This window comes from Armigeres subalbatus, chromosome 3, assembly GCF_024139115.2.
Source record: "Armigeres subalbatus isolate Guangzhou_Male chromosome 3, GZ_Asu_2, whole genome shotgun sequence".
NCBI lineage: Eukaryota > Metazoa > Arthropoda > Insecta > Diptera > Culicidae > Armigeres > Armigeres subalbatus.
Genome location: NC_085141.1, coordinates 195,928,767 through 195,943,856, shown reverse-complemented (window position 1 = coordinate 195,943,856; position 15,090 = coordinate 195,928,767). Strand labels below are relative to the sequence as shown.

Below are 15,090 nucleotides of genomic sequence, written 5' to 3'. Positions count from 1 at the left end.
TCCACCACTTAATTAAGTGGTGGAATTCAATGGGATTGTATGTGCTCTGGGGTCAAATAGACCCCAAATTGAAATTGCTATAACTTTTTTATTGTTTGGCCGATTTTGGATTTTTGGAGCTGTTTCGAAAGATAATTTAATCATCTTTCAGATCGTAACAAAAGATTGACTGTTGGTGGGCGGGTACATTGCGGGAAGGGGTTTTAGTGAACAAGGGTACAAAAACAGTGATTTTTCATGATTATTTTACTTATATCCGAAAATCCTACCCATTTTGAACTGTACCTTTTTAAAAAGGTTATGCAGCACAGCAAGGCGTGTGCTTTGGCATGAGGCGTTGATAAGTTTAGAACTTGGCCACCAGGTGATGGTATATTTGAATTCATTATTTTAGACTACTCAAGATATTCCGATATATAGAATTCTCCTCAGCGTAAGAATATATCGCACAAATTTAAAATTTGTTAAAATGGCGTCTTGATCAAAGGTCGGCTAGTGGGAATGGACTGTCTTGTGACGGAAGTAATAATTGGGAATTTTACAACGGGTTTTCTTGGATGACCTAAAACATATTCTGTGAACACATTCTATTATTTGCAGCATCGCTGGAGCAGGTTGAATACAAAGAAAACTTTTGATGAACTCCAAAACATTCATGTTTGCCAAAAATGCTACAAACCAAAATACATCAGATCTCACATGGAACAATATACCCAAATATAACAGCTTACTAGCGCCGCATCTTGGAAGAAGTGCTCATTATATTGAGCACCGCTTTGTAGTCCTGGACATCCTGAACGATGTTGCCGAATACAACTTGGGTGTAGGTATGAGGGATCTCAAGCTAAAGCAATATTTCAAATACGCAAAAATATTGCAAGTACACTAGCGCCGCCTATTTGTAAATTTCCTAATTATTTATTCCGTCACATGACAGTCCATTCCCACCAGATGAACTTTGTTAAAGACGTCATCTTTACAAATTTAAAATTTGTGAGATAAGAATATTTACAATGAGGAAAATTCCAAATATCGGAATTACTTGAGTAGTCTAAAATAATGAATTCAAATATACCGCCACCTAGCGACCAAGCTCTAAACTAATCAATGCCTCATGTCAAAGCACATGGGGAAGATCCATAAAGTACGTCACGCAAAAATTGGCGATTTTCAACCCCCCCCCCCTCCGTCACGTTTTTTGTAACAAACCCCTAAAATTTTTGTAAGGATCGTCACGCTGCTCAGAACCCCCCCTCCCCCCTAGAGGCGTGACGTACTTTGTGGACGGCCCCATTGCCTTCCTGCATAACCTTTTTGAAAAGGTGCAGTTCAAAATGGGTAGGATTTTGAGATATAAGTAAAATAAGCATGAAAAATCACTGTTTTTGCACCCTTTTTTAAGAAAACTCCTCCCCGCAATGTACCCGCCCACCTATAGTCAATCTTTGATAATGACCTGAAAGATGATTAAATTGTCTTTCGAGGCAGCCCCAAAAATCCAATTTATAGCAATTTCAATTTGGGGTCAATTTGACCCCAGAGCACAGAACAACATAAGTTTTTGAAAAAGTACACTGTAGCGCATATTTTCATAATTTGTCAAGCGAATTTGCACCTAGGAGACAGATCTCGGCGAGTTTTACCAAACTACCAAAAATTAGGAGAATCGGTTGAAAACTAAAAAAATGGCAGCCACTCAAAGTGGCCTGGGGTCATATTGACCCCAAAGCACAGACCAAAGGTTGAAAGCGTTTCAAGTTCATTGAAAATTTTATCAATTTTATTGCTTTTTTTGTATATTTTTATGGAAATTTTCTATTTTTTATATTTCTCTTTTGTTGATCATTCTGTGAAAAATTTTGTTCGTGGAACATTTCAAATTTTTATGGAGAACTTCTTTTTGCAATTTCTGATCATAATACCTATCTGGTTTACAGTTCGTCTTTGAGTGATAAAACGGCCTACTTTTCCATACCAACGAAATGGGTGGTTTAATGAACATTATGCAACACAAATGGGTTGGATAATATTAATTATAACACTCATTTCGGTGCTATAATGAAAAACCAACATCAGAACAGTAATTACATGAATACATTTTGCCGAATTAGCTTGGGTAAGTGTTCAAATAGTGTATTATCTGCGTCGTGTAATAAATTAAATAGTTTGATGGACATGACATAAAAAATTTCCAAAGGCAAGTACATCTATCGCTTCACGGCTTATCGAACTATACAATGTGGCACGGTAACATAGAATCTGATTATTCTCTGCAGCAACATAATTTATTGGCAAGAATGATCATGTGGAATAAATTAGAATGAACCATTTCGGTACAGATCTATCAAACTAAAGCCTATTTCATTGTCATTGCAAAAAATAGCGTGTGCAACTCGTTGCAAAACTTGATTTTCTCAGAACTCGTAGTATTTATCCAACTCGGCAATCCTCGTTGGATACACGTACAACTCTTGCTAAAAAATCATCTTTTTGCAACTTGTTGCACAAACTACTATTATTATACGCAATTTTTCCTTTTAAAAGTGTTAATTTATTTTTGTTTTGTGGTAAAATCTCAATTGTTTATGGGAATTTTGCGCTATTTGCGGAAATTTTATATTTATTCATTTCTTATGCCCTGATTTTTTTTATTGGTAATTTCCTATTTTTTATGGAAACTTTCTAATTCTGTATTCTGTATAACCCATTCTCCCAGTGTCATTCAGTTTGTATATTAACTATATTAAATATAGGGATTATATTAAAAATACATTAGTATAGAAACTACAGAAATGTTGTTTAATGTTTTATGAATATGTTACACTAGCCTTGAATTATTTGGAATTCTATTATGTTTACCGTCGTTTTATGTGACCAACTATGTTCAAACAAAAACATTCTAAAATAATTTATTTCATTGTTTATTTCTTCATTTGTTTACATTTTTCCAATCAATTGACGAAAATATATAACAAAACTAAACTAAGATAACACTCACCACAGGTGCAGGAAAAACCTAACTGTTTTAATAGACCGTGTATGTAGACAGAATGTGTGAATCTGTATTTATCGGTACCAGTTATTTGATAATGTACGCATGCTTGAATCGGATTACGTTCCCTAAAGATAAAGAAGTATAATTACTCATTAACGAATAGATTAATAACTACATTCTATTCACTATTCTACTGCACAGGGTGAATTGCATCCGCACTACAATTTGTAATTGGTGCTTCTAGGTTAAAAGAACTGGGACAAACAAAACTAGTCTAATGATGTGAATTTTTTTTTAAGATTCGTTTTCTGCATTACCAATCATCATGTGACTATTAATTAGTTTATGATATTTTTATTTACCTACGTGAAAAAAAAGTGTTACCAGTGATTTTATTTTTGTTTTTACTGCTGCATCAAGCGTGCATCGTGTGTTCTGTATGAGGTGAATGTTTAAAACCCCTGCACCAGCAAATCAATCAATCACTCTAAGTCAGTCAAGAACAGAAAAATGTGTGTTTACCTATTGTAATATTCTATTTTAGTTTCAATACGTTGCGCTTCCAATACAATAACGGTTGTATAAAAAAACATCCAAAATTTAATATTTCAAAAATTCATACAGTTTCTGTGAGGATCTTATGCAGAACTTTATTAAAATCTGCCACCCAGGTCACTATCTATTTTACATGAAGAAAAGTAGACAGTATTTCAGTACCGTTTTAAACATTACCATACCACGAAATTAAAATTTTCTCTCGGAAATGGATTTCAATCATCGCAAGTCTATAAAGGAGACCATGCTGCATTTGAAAGGGTTAGAATACCTTCCTATTTAGCTGCCTTTCTATTCTAGAATAAGTGTAAGAAGATCCTCTTTGCGCAACTCTATATAATAGACTCTGGTTGAAGTGAATTCCGTTGGAATACAATTCTCGTTTAACTTTTTAAAAGGACCTAAGTAACATTTTTCCATGAATTAATTTGAGTAATGCAATCAAAAACTATAGTATTTGTTGATTGCAATATTTGAATTATTTCATGAAAAAAATGTTACTTATGTCCCTACATAGCGCTTTCAGGGCCATATAACTTCAAAAGCAAACGACAGACAAAAGCGAAAAGTAGTTTTTCGCCTTTTCTCACTTGCAGCATACACAAAAAATGGTTTTAAGGTGTGCTAATCACCCAAGGTACCCCGAGGCAAGTGGGATCTAAAAAAAAGTTAAATCAGCAAAATTGTTAACGTATACTTAGAAACAAAGTATTTCAGAACACTGACCATGGATACATCATTATATGCTTCCGTTGTTGGAGCGAAGACGTGTTGGAAGCCATTTATACAATTACAAAAAATATTGGTATACTATAGTGACAGTAATGAATTTACCTATAGGACCCACTTACCCCTTCAAACGGGATAAGTGGGATATATTCTGCATTATATTTTAAAAATGTAGATATAATGTTTATATTGTTTCTGAGCCTGAGCATTTGGGAGCAGCAGGGACTATGTCTAAGTGCTTGACTATCCCTTCCCACGTCATCTGTGAGTTGTGGTGCCTGCCTAAGATTAGGTGGGGTTTGACAGTGGGCTCTGTTAAACTTCTCTAAAAAGCTGCATGTATCCGCAAGTAGGCTCCGCCAAAGTGACCGTGTGCCGCTCAAAGCGCACAAGCCCAAGTCCTGGTGTTAGGTGGGACGCTAAAGAGACATGACACGACCGGCCTCCGACGAGACAGGAGGTTTGTGCAGGCCCAATAAGCCGCCTTTAAAAGCAACCATTACGAACGAAACGATTGGAAGCTTGGAACACTGCAAGTCGCTAGGCTTCGCAGGTTGCGACAGGATAATCTACGATAAATTACATCCCCGCAACTTCGACGTCGTTGCGCTGCAGGAAATCTGCTGGACAGCACAGAAAGTGTGGAAAAGCGGGCATCGAGCGACTACCTTCTACCAAAGCTGTGGCGATCTGAGAACCGCGCCAACGCGTGAATGGGTGGCAGCCAATCAACGCAAGGATGTGCAAGCTGATGATAAGAGGCCGTTTCTTCAACTGTAGCATCATCAACGTGCACTGCCGACACGAAGGGAGACCCGACGACGAGAAGCGTTCTATGCATAGCTGGAGCAGACATACGATGAATGCCCACTGCGGGACGTCAAATCGTCATCGGCGACAGCAACGCTGAAATAGGAAGGAAGGAAATGTATAGATCGCCTATCGAACCGGATAGTTTGCATACCGCAACGCAAAGAACGACAACGGCCAACGATGCATAAACTTTGCAGCCTCCCGCGGAATGATAGTCCGAAGCACTTTCTTCCCCCGCAAGAATATCCACAAGGTCACATGGAAATCACCTAATCAAGAAACGGAAAATCGACCACGTTCTAATCGACGGTAAATTCTTCTCCGACATCACGAACGTGCGCACTTACCGCAGTGCGAATATTGAATCCGACCACTACCTCGTTGCAGTATGTCTGCGCTCAAAACTCTCGACACGGGTCGAAGTCGTCCGCCGCGGTTAGACATTGGGCGGCTACAAGACGATAGACTAGCCCAAGACTACGCGCAACAGCTGGAAGAAGCACTCCCAACGGAAGAGCAGCTAGGCGCAGCGTCTCTTGAAGATGGCTGGAGAGTTATTCGATCCGCCATTGGAAGAACTGCAACCGCTGTACTAGGCCCCGGACCAGAGGAACGACTGGTATGACGGCGAATGTGAGCAGTTAGTTGAGGAGAAGAATGCAGCATGGACGAGAATACTGCAACACCGCACGAGGGCGAACGAGGCACGATGTAAACGGGCGCGGAACAGACAAAACTAGACCGGCTAGAGCGCTGCACTGGGTAATTACCAAGGTTTGAGAGGATGAGGTTCTGCCGCAAGAGTGGATGGAAGGTGTCGTGTGTCCCATCTACAAAAAGGGCGATAAGCTAGATTGTAGCAACTACCGCGCAATCACATTGCTGAATGCCGCCTACAAGGTACTCTCCCAAATTTTATGCCGCCGACTAACACCAATTGCAAGAGAGTTCGTGGGGCAGTACCAGGCAGGATTTATGAGTAAACGCTCTACCACAGATCAGGTGTTCGCCGTACATTGCAGAAATGCCGTACATTGCAGAAATGCAGGCATTGCAGAAATGCCGCGAGTACAACGTGCCCACACATCATCTATTCATCGACTTCAAAGCCGCATATGATACAATCAATCGGGACCAGTTATGGCAGCTAATGCACGAACACGGATTTCCGGAACATGTTGTAGTGAAAGTGTGTAAACGACAACTTTCTAGCAATTCTAAGGATTCATTCACATAAGGAAATATTTCTCTTAAAGCATTAATCTTTCCTTAGAAAAGTATTGAAATTCCCGTCCACAAAGGCTTACAGTATCACGTTCACCGAGCTTAGATGAAACATTCTCGCCGCATCGTTTTGCACTGTTAAATTGCGACGAAATACCAAATAACATGTAGATTGCACAATAGTCAGGCTATTCAAATACACGGCAAAAACTAACAAAACAAAATATCGATTTTTTATGTGCACTGATTCAAAACAAATTTGAATATGGTTTTCATTGTTGTTAGAGACGTCAAAGTGGCCATAGTGAAAAATGTGGAAAAATTGTATTCCAAAAATGCCTGAAAAACCCTGATTAATCCACCTAGCGGTGTTGGTGCCCTTCTCGTGTAAAAAAATATGAGTGAGTATTTTTAGCGTGTTTTGCGCATAGAAAATAGTATTTTGGCCATATCTTCCGATCCCATTGTCCAATCTGCCCAATTTTCAATAGCAATGGGACAGGATTCTCAGTCGAATGAGACTTGTTGCGAGTAATTCGGCCAATGCTAAGTTCCAAAAAGTGTGTTTACAAAATTATGTACACATACACACACACATACATACATACTCCAAGCAACACCTCTTGTTTCTCAGTGAATAACAACAACTGTGGTGTGACTTACTAAAGGTCTGACTTATGCACAACGCGTCGTATATGAAACTCCTTTGTGACACAAAAAGCGCAAGAGGAGGAGCCTATTTGCAACATCTTGCGGCTACAATGAAAATAAAAACACAAAACCCAACCGGGAATCGAACCATGGACCTTGAGATTTGCAACCTTCTACTGTAACCATCACACCATCAATTCTATTTGGAGATTCTGCTACAAGTGCACTACATAAACAAAAAAGTCATTTGTAACTTCATTGTACCTTATACGGAACATACAGGGGACTGTCAAAAATAAAATACTGCTCAGCCGAGCTCAAAGTGTTTTGCAACATATCAGAAACATTGTCGTAACATTAATAAACCGAAGTGTTATTCATTCTGCAACTTATCTGTTTTGTTTCTGATATGAAACCACCCAAGAAGTCAGATGAGTAGAATATTGCGACGCCACTTAAACGGAAATGAAACATTGTGTTTTTCTGAAACTATGAAGTGGCTTTAATGTAACTCGATGTATTGCCAGTGTCTTCAATGCAATTTATTAGGAGCAAACACCTATTTGAAAGATGTTGCGCGTGTTACTTGGGACACACCGGGGCAGCAGGGACTTTGTCCAAGGGCTTGACGACCCCTCCCCATGGCCACTGCGAGTTAGACCGGGACCATCGTCCCTAACCCCTAATCCCAAGGCGTTAAGCAACTCGTGCCGAGGGGATGCATGACCAGGGGGTGAAATAATAAGTTAGGCCTTCAACGTAGCCTGTGGGGTACCTGGGCACCCTCCACAGTAATTGTCCCTTACCGCGTCATGCTGGGCTCTGGCGTGGTGGACCTCTTTTCCCGAGCAACTCGTGGGACCAAAATGGAAAACCAAGTCAATTCTTCAACTAGTGGTAGTAGTGTAGGCGACAACCCCTTCGCAAGAGGTGGGTTGTCCAGGTCTCCGCCTAGGAGGCCAGAGGCAATAGTGGGCAGCTCAGTGCGCAGCGCCAGCGTAGGTCACTCAACCTTCCTCTCGGCTAAAAAATCGCCGATAGGGGTTATTGACGGCCCATGGCTTGTGGAGGCGATGAACCGCAAACGCGATGGACTTTCGGCCTTCGAGGTGGCCCCGGAACAGCTGGACGCCATGATCGACTTTGCGTCATCGAAGCATAATATCAGCAAGGACCTCAAGAGGAGCTTGCAGAAACTTCGAAAGTCGATGCTGGACGCCAAGCTGGAGAGGGCGGTCGGGACGGCTAAGTGTAAACCCGTGAAATCGGTGGAGTCGAGGTCTACCCAGACTGAGGCCCAAGGATTCGCGGACTCGAGCAAGGTCGAATCGACCGAAGGCGTGCCAGCGAAGACGGTGGTACCACAGTCTACCCAGACTGAGGCTCAAGTACTTTCGGGTACGTCGGGGGTGACTGCTCCAACGTTGCCCGGCGTTTAAGCGTGCTGCAAAATCAAAGTGCAAGTAACGCAGCTGGCTTGCTCGGCCTCGCCCGAGTGTTTGGTGTGCGCAGGTTTAGAGGAAACGGCGGAACACGTGTTGTTCGTGTGCTCACGTTTTCGCGCAATGCGTGACCACATGCTTGCCACATGTGGTCTGGACACTACCCCGGACAACCTAGTTCGGAGGATGTGTAAAGATGTAGTTGGCTGGAACGCCGTTTTATCGGCTATCGCTCAAATCGTCTCGGAGCTACATAGAAGGTGGCGCGTGGACTCAAGGATGGCTAGTTCAGACGCAAATAGGAGGTGGTCCAAGGGATCGGAGTCGGCTTCATGGGTCATACCGGTGGTTATGCTCTGTAGTCGAACACGATCCTTTTATCGAACAAGTGGCCGCGCGAAGAACAACATGGTATCGTCGCTTTCGCGGCGACGGTCAACCGGGCGGGTTCCGAGCCCGAGGACGGAAAGGGGTCCTCGTCAAGGCTGGGGCAGGCGTAGGCACTGCGTCGGCAAGTCCCTCTGTGTGCTGGTGAATAGGCCCTATCGCAGAAAGGTCAATTTGGGGTGCACGCGGCATCATCATTCTTGATACCAGTCGTGCAGAGGGAAGCAGGCGCGAAGTCGACCCTTTCCACCTTCCGAGGACATAGGGCGTGGTAAGGCCACCTGGAAAGCCGGCAACGCGCTGGCACGATACCATGGTGTTCTTCTAAAAAAGCGAGTTACGATGTTCGGTGCTGCAAGGACACGCAGCTAACCTCGAGGGTGCGTTGTGCACTGGCCCCCCTTTGAAGCATTACTTTCTGGTTGTACTGAAGAGCTATGGGCTTGGCAGCAATGGAAACGGTTTAGCGGGTCGGGGATGTAGTCCTGCCTCCCTCTTTTGCTGTTGGAGGTGGTCCCAAACCCCGCACTTCCTGGACAACCCAGGATGTCTGTTGAGCAGATTCCCCCTCCATTGCTTAGGAAGAAAAAAAATACATACACACAAACAGACATCACCTCAATTCGTCGAGCTGAGTCGATTAGTATTTAACACTATGGGTGTCCGAGCCTTATATCAAAAATTTGGTTTTGGAGTGATCATATAGCCGTTACGTATACTTAGTATACGAGAAAGCCAAAAACACATACATATCTACACGTATGATATGTTCAATTTTATAAGCTTATTTTATAAGCTATACCCGTCCGCCAGCAGGCCCTGTCAAAGCTACCGTATACCGCTTAAAGCGCACAGGAGCATAGGGAGTACCAATTGGCACCTCAGGATCCATACCAATGAGATACTAATTATGGAATTCTTGCCGCGTGGTAAAGAAACTTGTCTTGGATATCGTAATATTGTAAAATCGGGGGCTTGCAGTCTGACATTCTACTCTGAGTAGAGCCGGGTGACACTGACTCGAAACGGCGAGTGGGCTAATGGCCAGGCTGTCTTTTGTCCCCTAAACAGATGCCCTTTCCTGACTTGTGCTTATCTGCGCTGCCCAACATGAGCAAAGATTGCTCTCATGTTTTAGCTATAACGATTTTCATGCCTCATGCAACAGTTGAACAATATAGCAAGCTGATGCCATCTTAAAATTGAAGAAATTTTGAACCATATTGATGGGGGAAAAGGCAAGACCTACAATGTACTACGCGTCTCCACGCACTGTTCATACTAGAATGCTGATGCGCATGGCACGTTGTTCCCTAAGAGCAGCCAGCTACAAAGCGTTATCACTTTTTTCGTCTAACCTACATAATGTTGGGTCTAGTTTTGTTACGAACATCGCAAACACAGGAAATATGAGGGAATACCCAACAGGCGTTTTGGGGTCTCTTCCCCTACGTGTTAATCTAAACACGATAATTCGCATGATCAACACAAAAATAGCTTCTCGGATCTCGCGAAAGACCTGTGTCCAATATGAAACACGACCAACACACTAATTGATTCACTTTCCAACCGTACAAAACAAAACAACGCATCCAAATCCACGACCGATACGAAACTTGTTCAATCTCGAACTAAATGATATACCTTGCCCGTTACGCTGGGATATGGATACTCTGAAGTAGTGCGTAACGGTGTAAATCCGATCATATCGCCAGGCTGGGTAGTGGGTACAACACTGAAGCTGACGATGTGCCGTCCCTAACCCCGAATCCCAAGGTGTCAGGCAACCCGTGTCGAGGGGATGAATGGCCTGGGGGTGAAACAATTAGTCAGGTAGTTAACGGAGCCTGTAATGCTGGGAAGACTCCTTTTTGGTGGTGCATTGCGGAGTAAGATCTACCACACTGTGCTCTAGTTCTACTATTTTTGTTAATGCTTATGAGCGATGGTCGGAAGAGTCTGGAACGACTAGGGACACGGCAGGTATTTCCGTCCATCGTCGTAGGGGCTAAAACCAACGAAAGCAACGTACATTTGCTAGAACTCCACTACAGCAGAACGTTTCTCCTGAGCTTACGATTTGGTACGTATGAGTTTTACAAAAAAGCGTCTCTTTTATTGGTTTTCGAGACTATGACGAACAGACGAAAATACCTGCCGTGTCCCTATATGACCCACCTTTTGGATGGAGTCGATGGAGTGAATTATAAAAACGTAACTCAATCTTAGGCTGGTTTCGAAGCGAAACCGAAATTGGTGGATCTGCTAAACCCTCTGACTTATTAGAGCTCTGTGTAAAGGTGATATTCCGAAAAGTTAAACGCAATTATATCAGATCTCTGTTCAAAAACGAATCCGGAACTCATAAGAAGAAGCAACAATATATTTTAACTTCAGTACCGTGCATGGTCAAAATCAGTATTATCCCTCTTATTGATGATGCCGAAACTGATTGAGGGGCGCACCTTTGAGAGTTGGTAGAAGCCAGTTCTCGAAGGGTATAAATAGCGGTACCTCAATCTAAAGAGGCCTCATATTAAGTTTGAGAAATATCTGAAAAAAGTGAAAAAACGACTACTCCATTTCTTCTTAATAGAAATGGAGCAGAAAGACATGCACTAAACAAATGATACGGTATACTACAAAAGTTCAATGAGATGGATGCAGTGGTTCATCCCGAACAAAAAAAATATATACTTTCCGACCGCACAAAACGAACCAAGCACCCGCGGCCGATATGAAATATGTTCAATCACGAACTTTCATTTGATGTGTTTCACTTATTTTCACAATCTTAGCAAATCTACCAGCCGCATTTTTTCATCGATGGAGATATGTCACAATTGTGCCCTTGCATATTAAAGACAGTGAAAACCGGTTTTCGAAAAGTCTTACCAGATTGAGTTCAGATATTCTGACAGAAAAACTCTGTCAACCGGTCTCTCCTATTAAGATCTGTTGGCTACGCCGGCGATTCCCAGCTGTAAAATCCTAGTATTGGATTGGCTCTTAAACGAAGGTTTCATAATAAGAATTTCAATCGCTTCACTGAATAAAACCTAAATCCTGATTGCGTAATGACTTTCTTTAATATCTTGATACATGATTGAATCCTGCAAAATTTTAGCAGAGGTAGAGCAGTGATCTAAAATAAATTATTTGAGTATACCTGCACTATGACGATGTGCATCCAGTTTGCCGGGAAAGCCACAGTGTCTCTGATATTAAAGAATAGCTGATGCAGTAGTTGGACAAATATCATGGGTTCAAATATAAGTATATCGATTAATATTAATGAAATATCTGAAGGAATGATGAATAGAAAAATAAATATAAAGACAGGCATTCACATTTAGTGAAATTTTCTTGCTTGTTTCAAATTCAGAAACAAAATAGAAATCAAATCAGTCTGAATAAATATCGAGTTTTGACTGAATCGGAGAAATTTAATGATTTGATATCGGTTTCTTTCGAAATAGATTTTTAAACAGGATTCTTTTGTTATTGCTGTTCCTTTCAACGCGATTTTTTTTACATGCGGATGTGATTTAGCGGAAAATAATTGATGCTTTATTTTAGGTAGGTATGAAAACATCTGTTCATTTGTCGAAAACTGAATGGTCTTTAGTTATTTTCAAACTAAAAGACATCTAGCCTATCTTTATATTTATTTTCATTTGCTTATTGAAAGTATATTTTAAAATACATATAATGCAATATGGTTTATATAATGATATTAAAAGTACATGCACTTCCTTTCAGATGATTAAAGCTTGTCCAATAACATGACATCGAAGAACGCACAAATCACACTGCAATCAAACGTTTACTAATATTATTTCTAAAAGTAGCAATCATCCATGACAGACGCGTACAATGGGAGGTACAGTAAAACTTTGGGTGCAATTATAAGATACAATGAGATGATAGTAGCGATATGTTCAGAAGTAAATTGAAAGAGGCATACAAACATGTGGCAGTTGCATTACAGATAAAAATGACAGTAAGCAAACCTCTTGTGTTGGATTCCTCTCCTAGTATCGACTAAGCTCCTAGCAGAAACGGCTCTTCCCATGTGTGATTGATGACCGGAATCATAAATACTCCTTCTTCGAGGAGTATCCGGTGATTCAAGCTCAAGTGTCACACTAGGATCCAATGGATGAAATTTTGTTGATCCACCAGTGTCGAATATTGAACTCACTATTGAGGCACTCCGAAACGTTTTCAAATCAACACGACTCTCTGGATCACTTAACATTTATAATCAATTTGCGTTTGATTCTCTTCATTGAAATCACTCAATTGTTTAGTAACCAAAACAGAATCTTCGTGTATTCACTCCATGGATGCACCTCAGGGTAATTTATAGTAACCGAGTAAACGGTTTATAGAGTACTGATACTGTTTCAAACGATGCATTTTTTTCTTTTCCATTTTGGTATTCTGTTGGTTTTCGTATGTATTTTTGGAAACACAGGAAAAGACGGACACGGCTCAATAAGGAAAAGATCATAAAAATATAAATTGTTGTATTCACTGTAGAGTAAAAATCGTGTGAACAATAGTTGTTTGAGTAGAAATGAACTCAATTACTTAAAAAATGTAAAATACAACATGAAGTGTGACTTGAATCACACCTGATAATAATTACCTCATAAATAGAGAATTAAATTGGAACTAAACTAACGATATTATAGAAATGCAAGCAATGATAGGGAAAAAAATAAAGAGTGCTTGAAAGCTGGTCTTTTACAAAGAAAGTATTAAACAGAACTTTGGATATAAAGTGAATGTAAGAAACTCTACTATAACATTTATTATGAAGATTTGTATTTGTTGTTCTTCAGTGGAATGAGTGGAATGAGTTTCAAGCAACAAAACATAAAAAGCTCCGTATTTTGTTTGTGTTGCCTGTATTTTAATTGATAAGGTTAACATAAAGCATCAGGCTTCAAATAGTTGCAGGGTCCATGGTATCCACTCACATCCAGCGTCAGCAGCGGTTGAATGCGCTTTGGCACATCCATTACGATTTATGACATTGTGTAAGATTGGCTAAGTTTATGGTTGTGTTCACCCGTCGCATTGCAGCCGTAGGCTAGAAGAAGAAAAGGAAGCGAATGTTAAAATGTGATACAATGGATACATTCTGGTAAGTGTTATGTATATATAGGACTACAGTGTATTATGCTACATCGTAGCAACAGTTCGATACAGTGCAGATGCACCAGATTCACAGGATATAAGATAATCAAGAAGTTTATCTGTTGAGTATTCAGACGATTTCCATGATATTTATGCGAATGGAGCAGACACATTTGGCCAACAATGGCAATTGGTAAGATGTTTGACAAGTACTTTGTGCTCAGTGAGATTATTTATTTTATAGGTTTTCGTGTTCAGTCTAGTGATCGGGGTCTCGGACTTAATATAACATGGTGGGAGCTCGAAAACTATTCGAAGTTGACCATAAAACAAAATTGCAAAAAAGTTTGCTATAGGGTAGAAGTTCCGATAGTAATGCGTGTTTCTATAGTTGCGGAAGTATGGTTTGCCGAGAATTGACAAATTACATTAACACATTACCGGCCAATTAGTTGAACTGGCGCATCACGATAGAAACAAAAACAACATTGGAAATCCATTTATATTGGTAAAGTATCTTTAAAATACCTTTTTTTCCAACTTGTGCCAATAGTTGCAAATCCCGTATAAAGCCATTGTCCATTTAGCATCCGGAATTTTAAAATCATCTGTATCTCGGTAACGGATTGACGTACAAATAAGGTTAATACATCAAAACAAAGGTAATTTACTGTACTTTAAGGAAATTTTATATATGATAGATAATCGAAATCGAGCTAGACATTCGACAAATTTGGGAAAATTCAGTCGGTAAATGATGGCAACAGATGTAAACATACAGAGAAAACAATAAATCAAGACAAAATTTTCAAAACGACTTATCTGCTTTTGTAAACAAAGATTCAAACGACGATTTGACGAATCTGATAGCTATCCCACGCAAACCAACACCATCAACAGGTAGCGGAAACCTTCACCTACCTATTGGTGGTGTTGGTTTGCGTGGGAGAGCTATCAGATTCGTCAAATCGTCGTTTGAATCTTTGTTTACAAAAGCAGATAAGTCGTTTTGAAAATTTTATCTTGAAATGTTGGGAATGGCATATTTCAAATTAAGTATAACTTTATTTAAAAGTCGATGTATAGGTAGCTTATAAGCTCAGGACACTCATTAATAATCATATTAATAAAAGAGCAGCACACGGA

The 15,090-nt window shown here is 40.4% G+C and overlaps 1 protein-coding gene across 8 annotated transcripts in view; it reads right to left on the bottom strand.

Annotated features, from left to right (window-relative positions):
* Positions 1–15,090, bottom strand: part of LOC134224628 (innexin shaking-B) — a 223,018-nt gene that overhangs the window by 158,619 nt on the left and 49,309 nt on the right. For 7 of the 8 annotated variants that reach the window (XM_062704061.1, XM_062704060.1, XM_062704058.1 and 4 more), the window contains exons 3-4: positions 13,785–13,897; positions 12,810–13,292 (exon numbers count right to left, since the gene is read on the bottom strand). In XM_062704061.1, the coding sequence (XP_062560045.1) occupies positions 12,810–13,057 (248 nt within the window). In that variant the 5' untranslated portion in view covers positions 13,058–13,292; positions 13,785–13,897. The remainder of the gene's footprint in view (positions 1–12,809; positions 13,293–13,784; positions 13,898–15,090) is intronic. The other variant, XM_062704062.1, reaches the window with a different exon arrangement.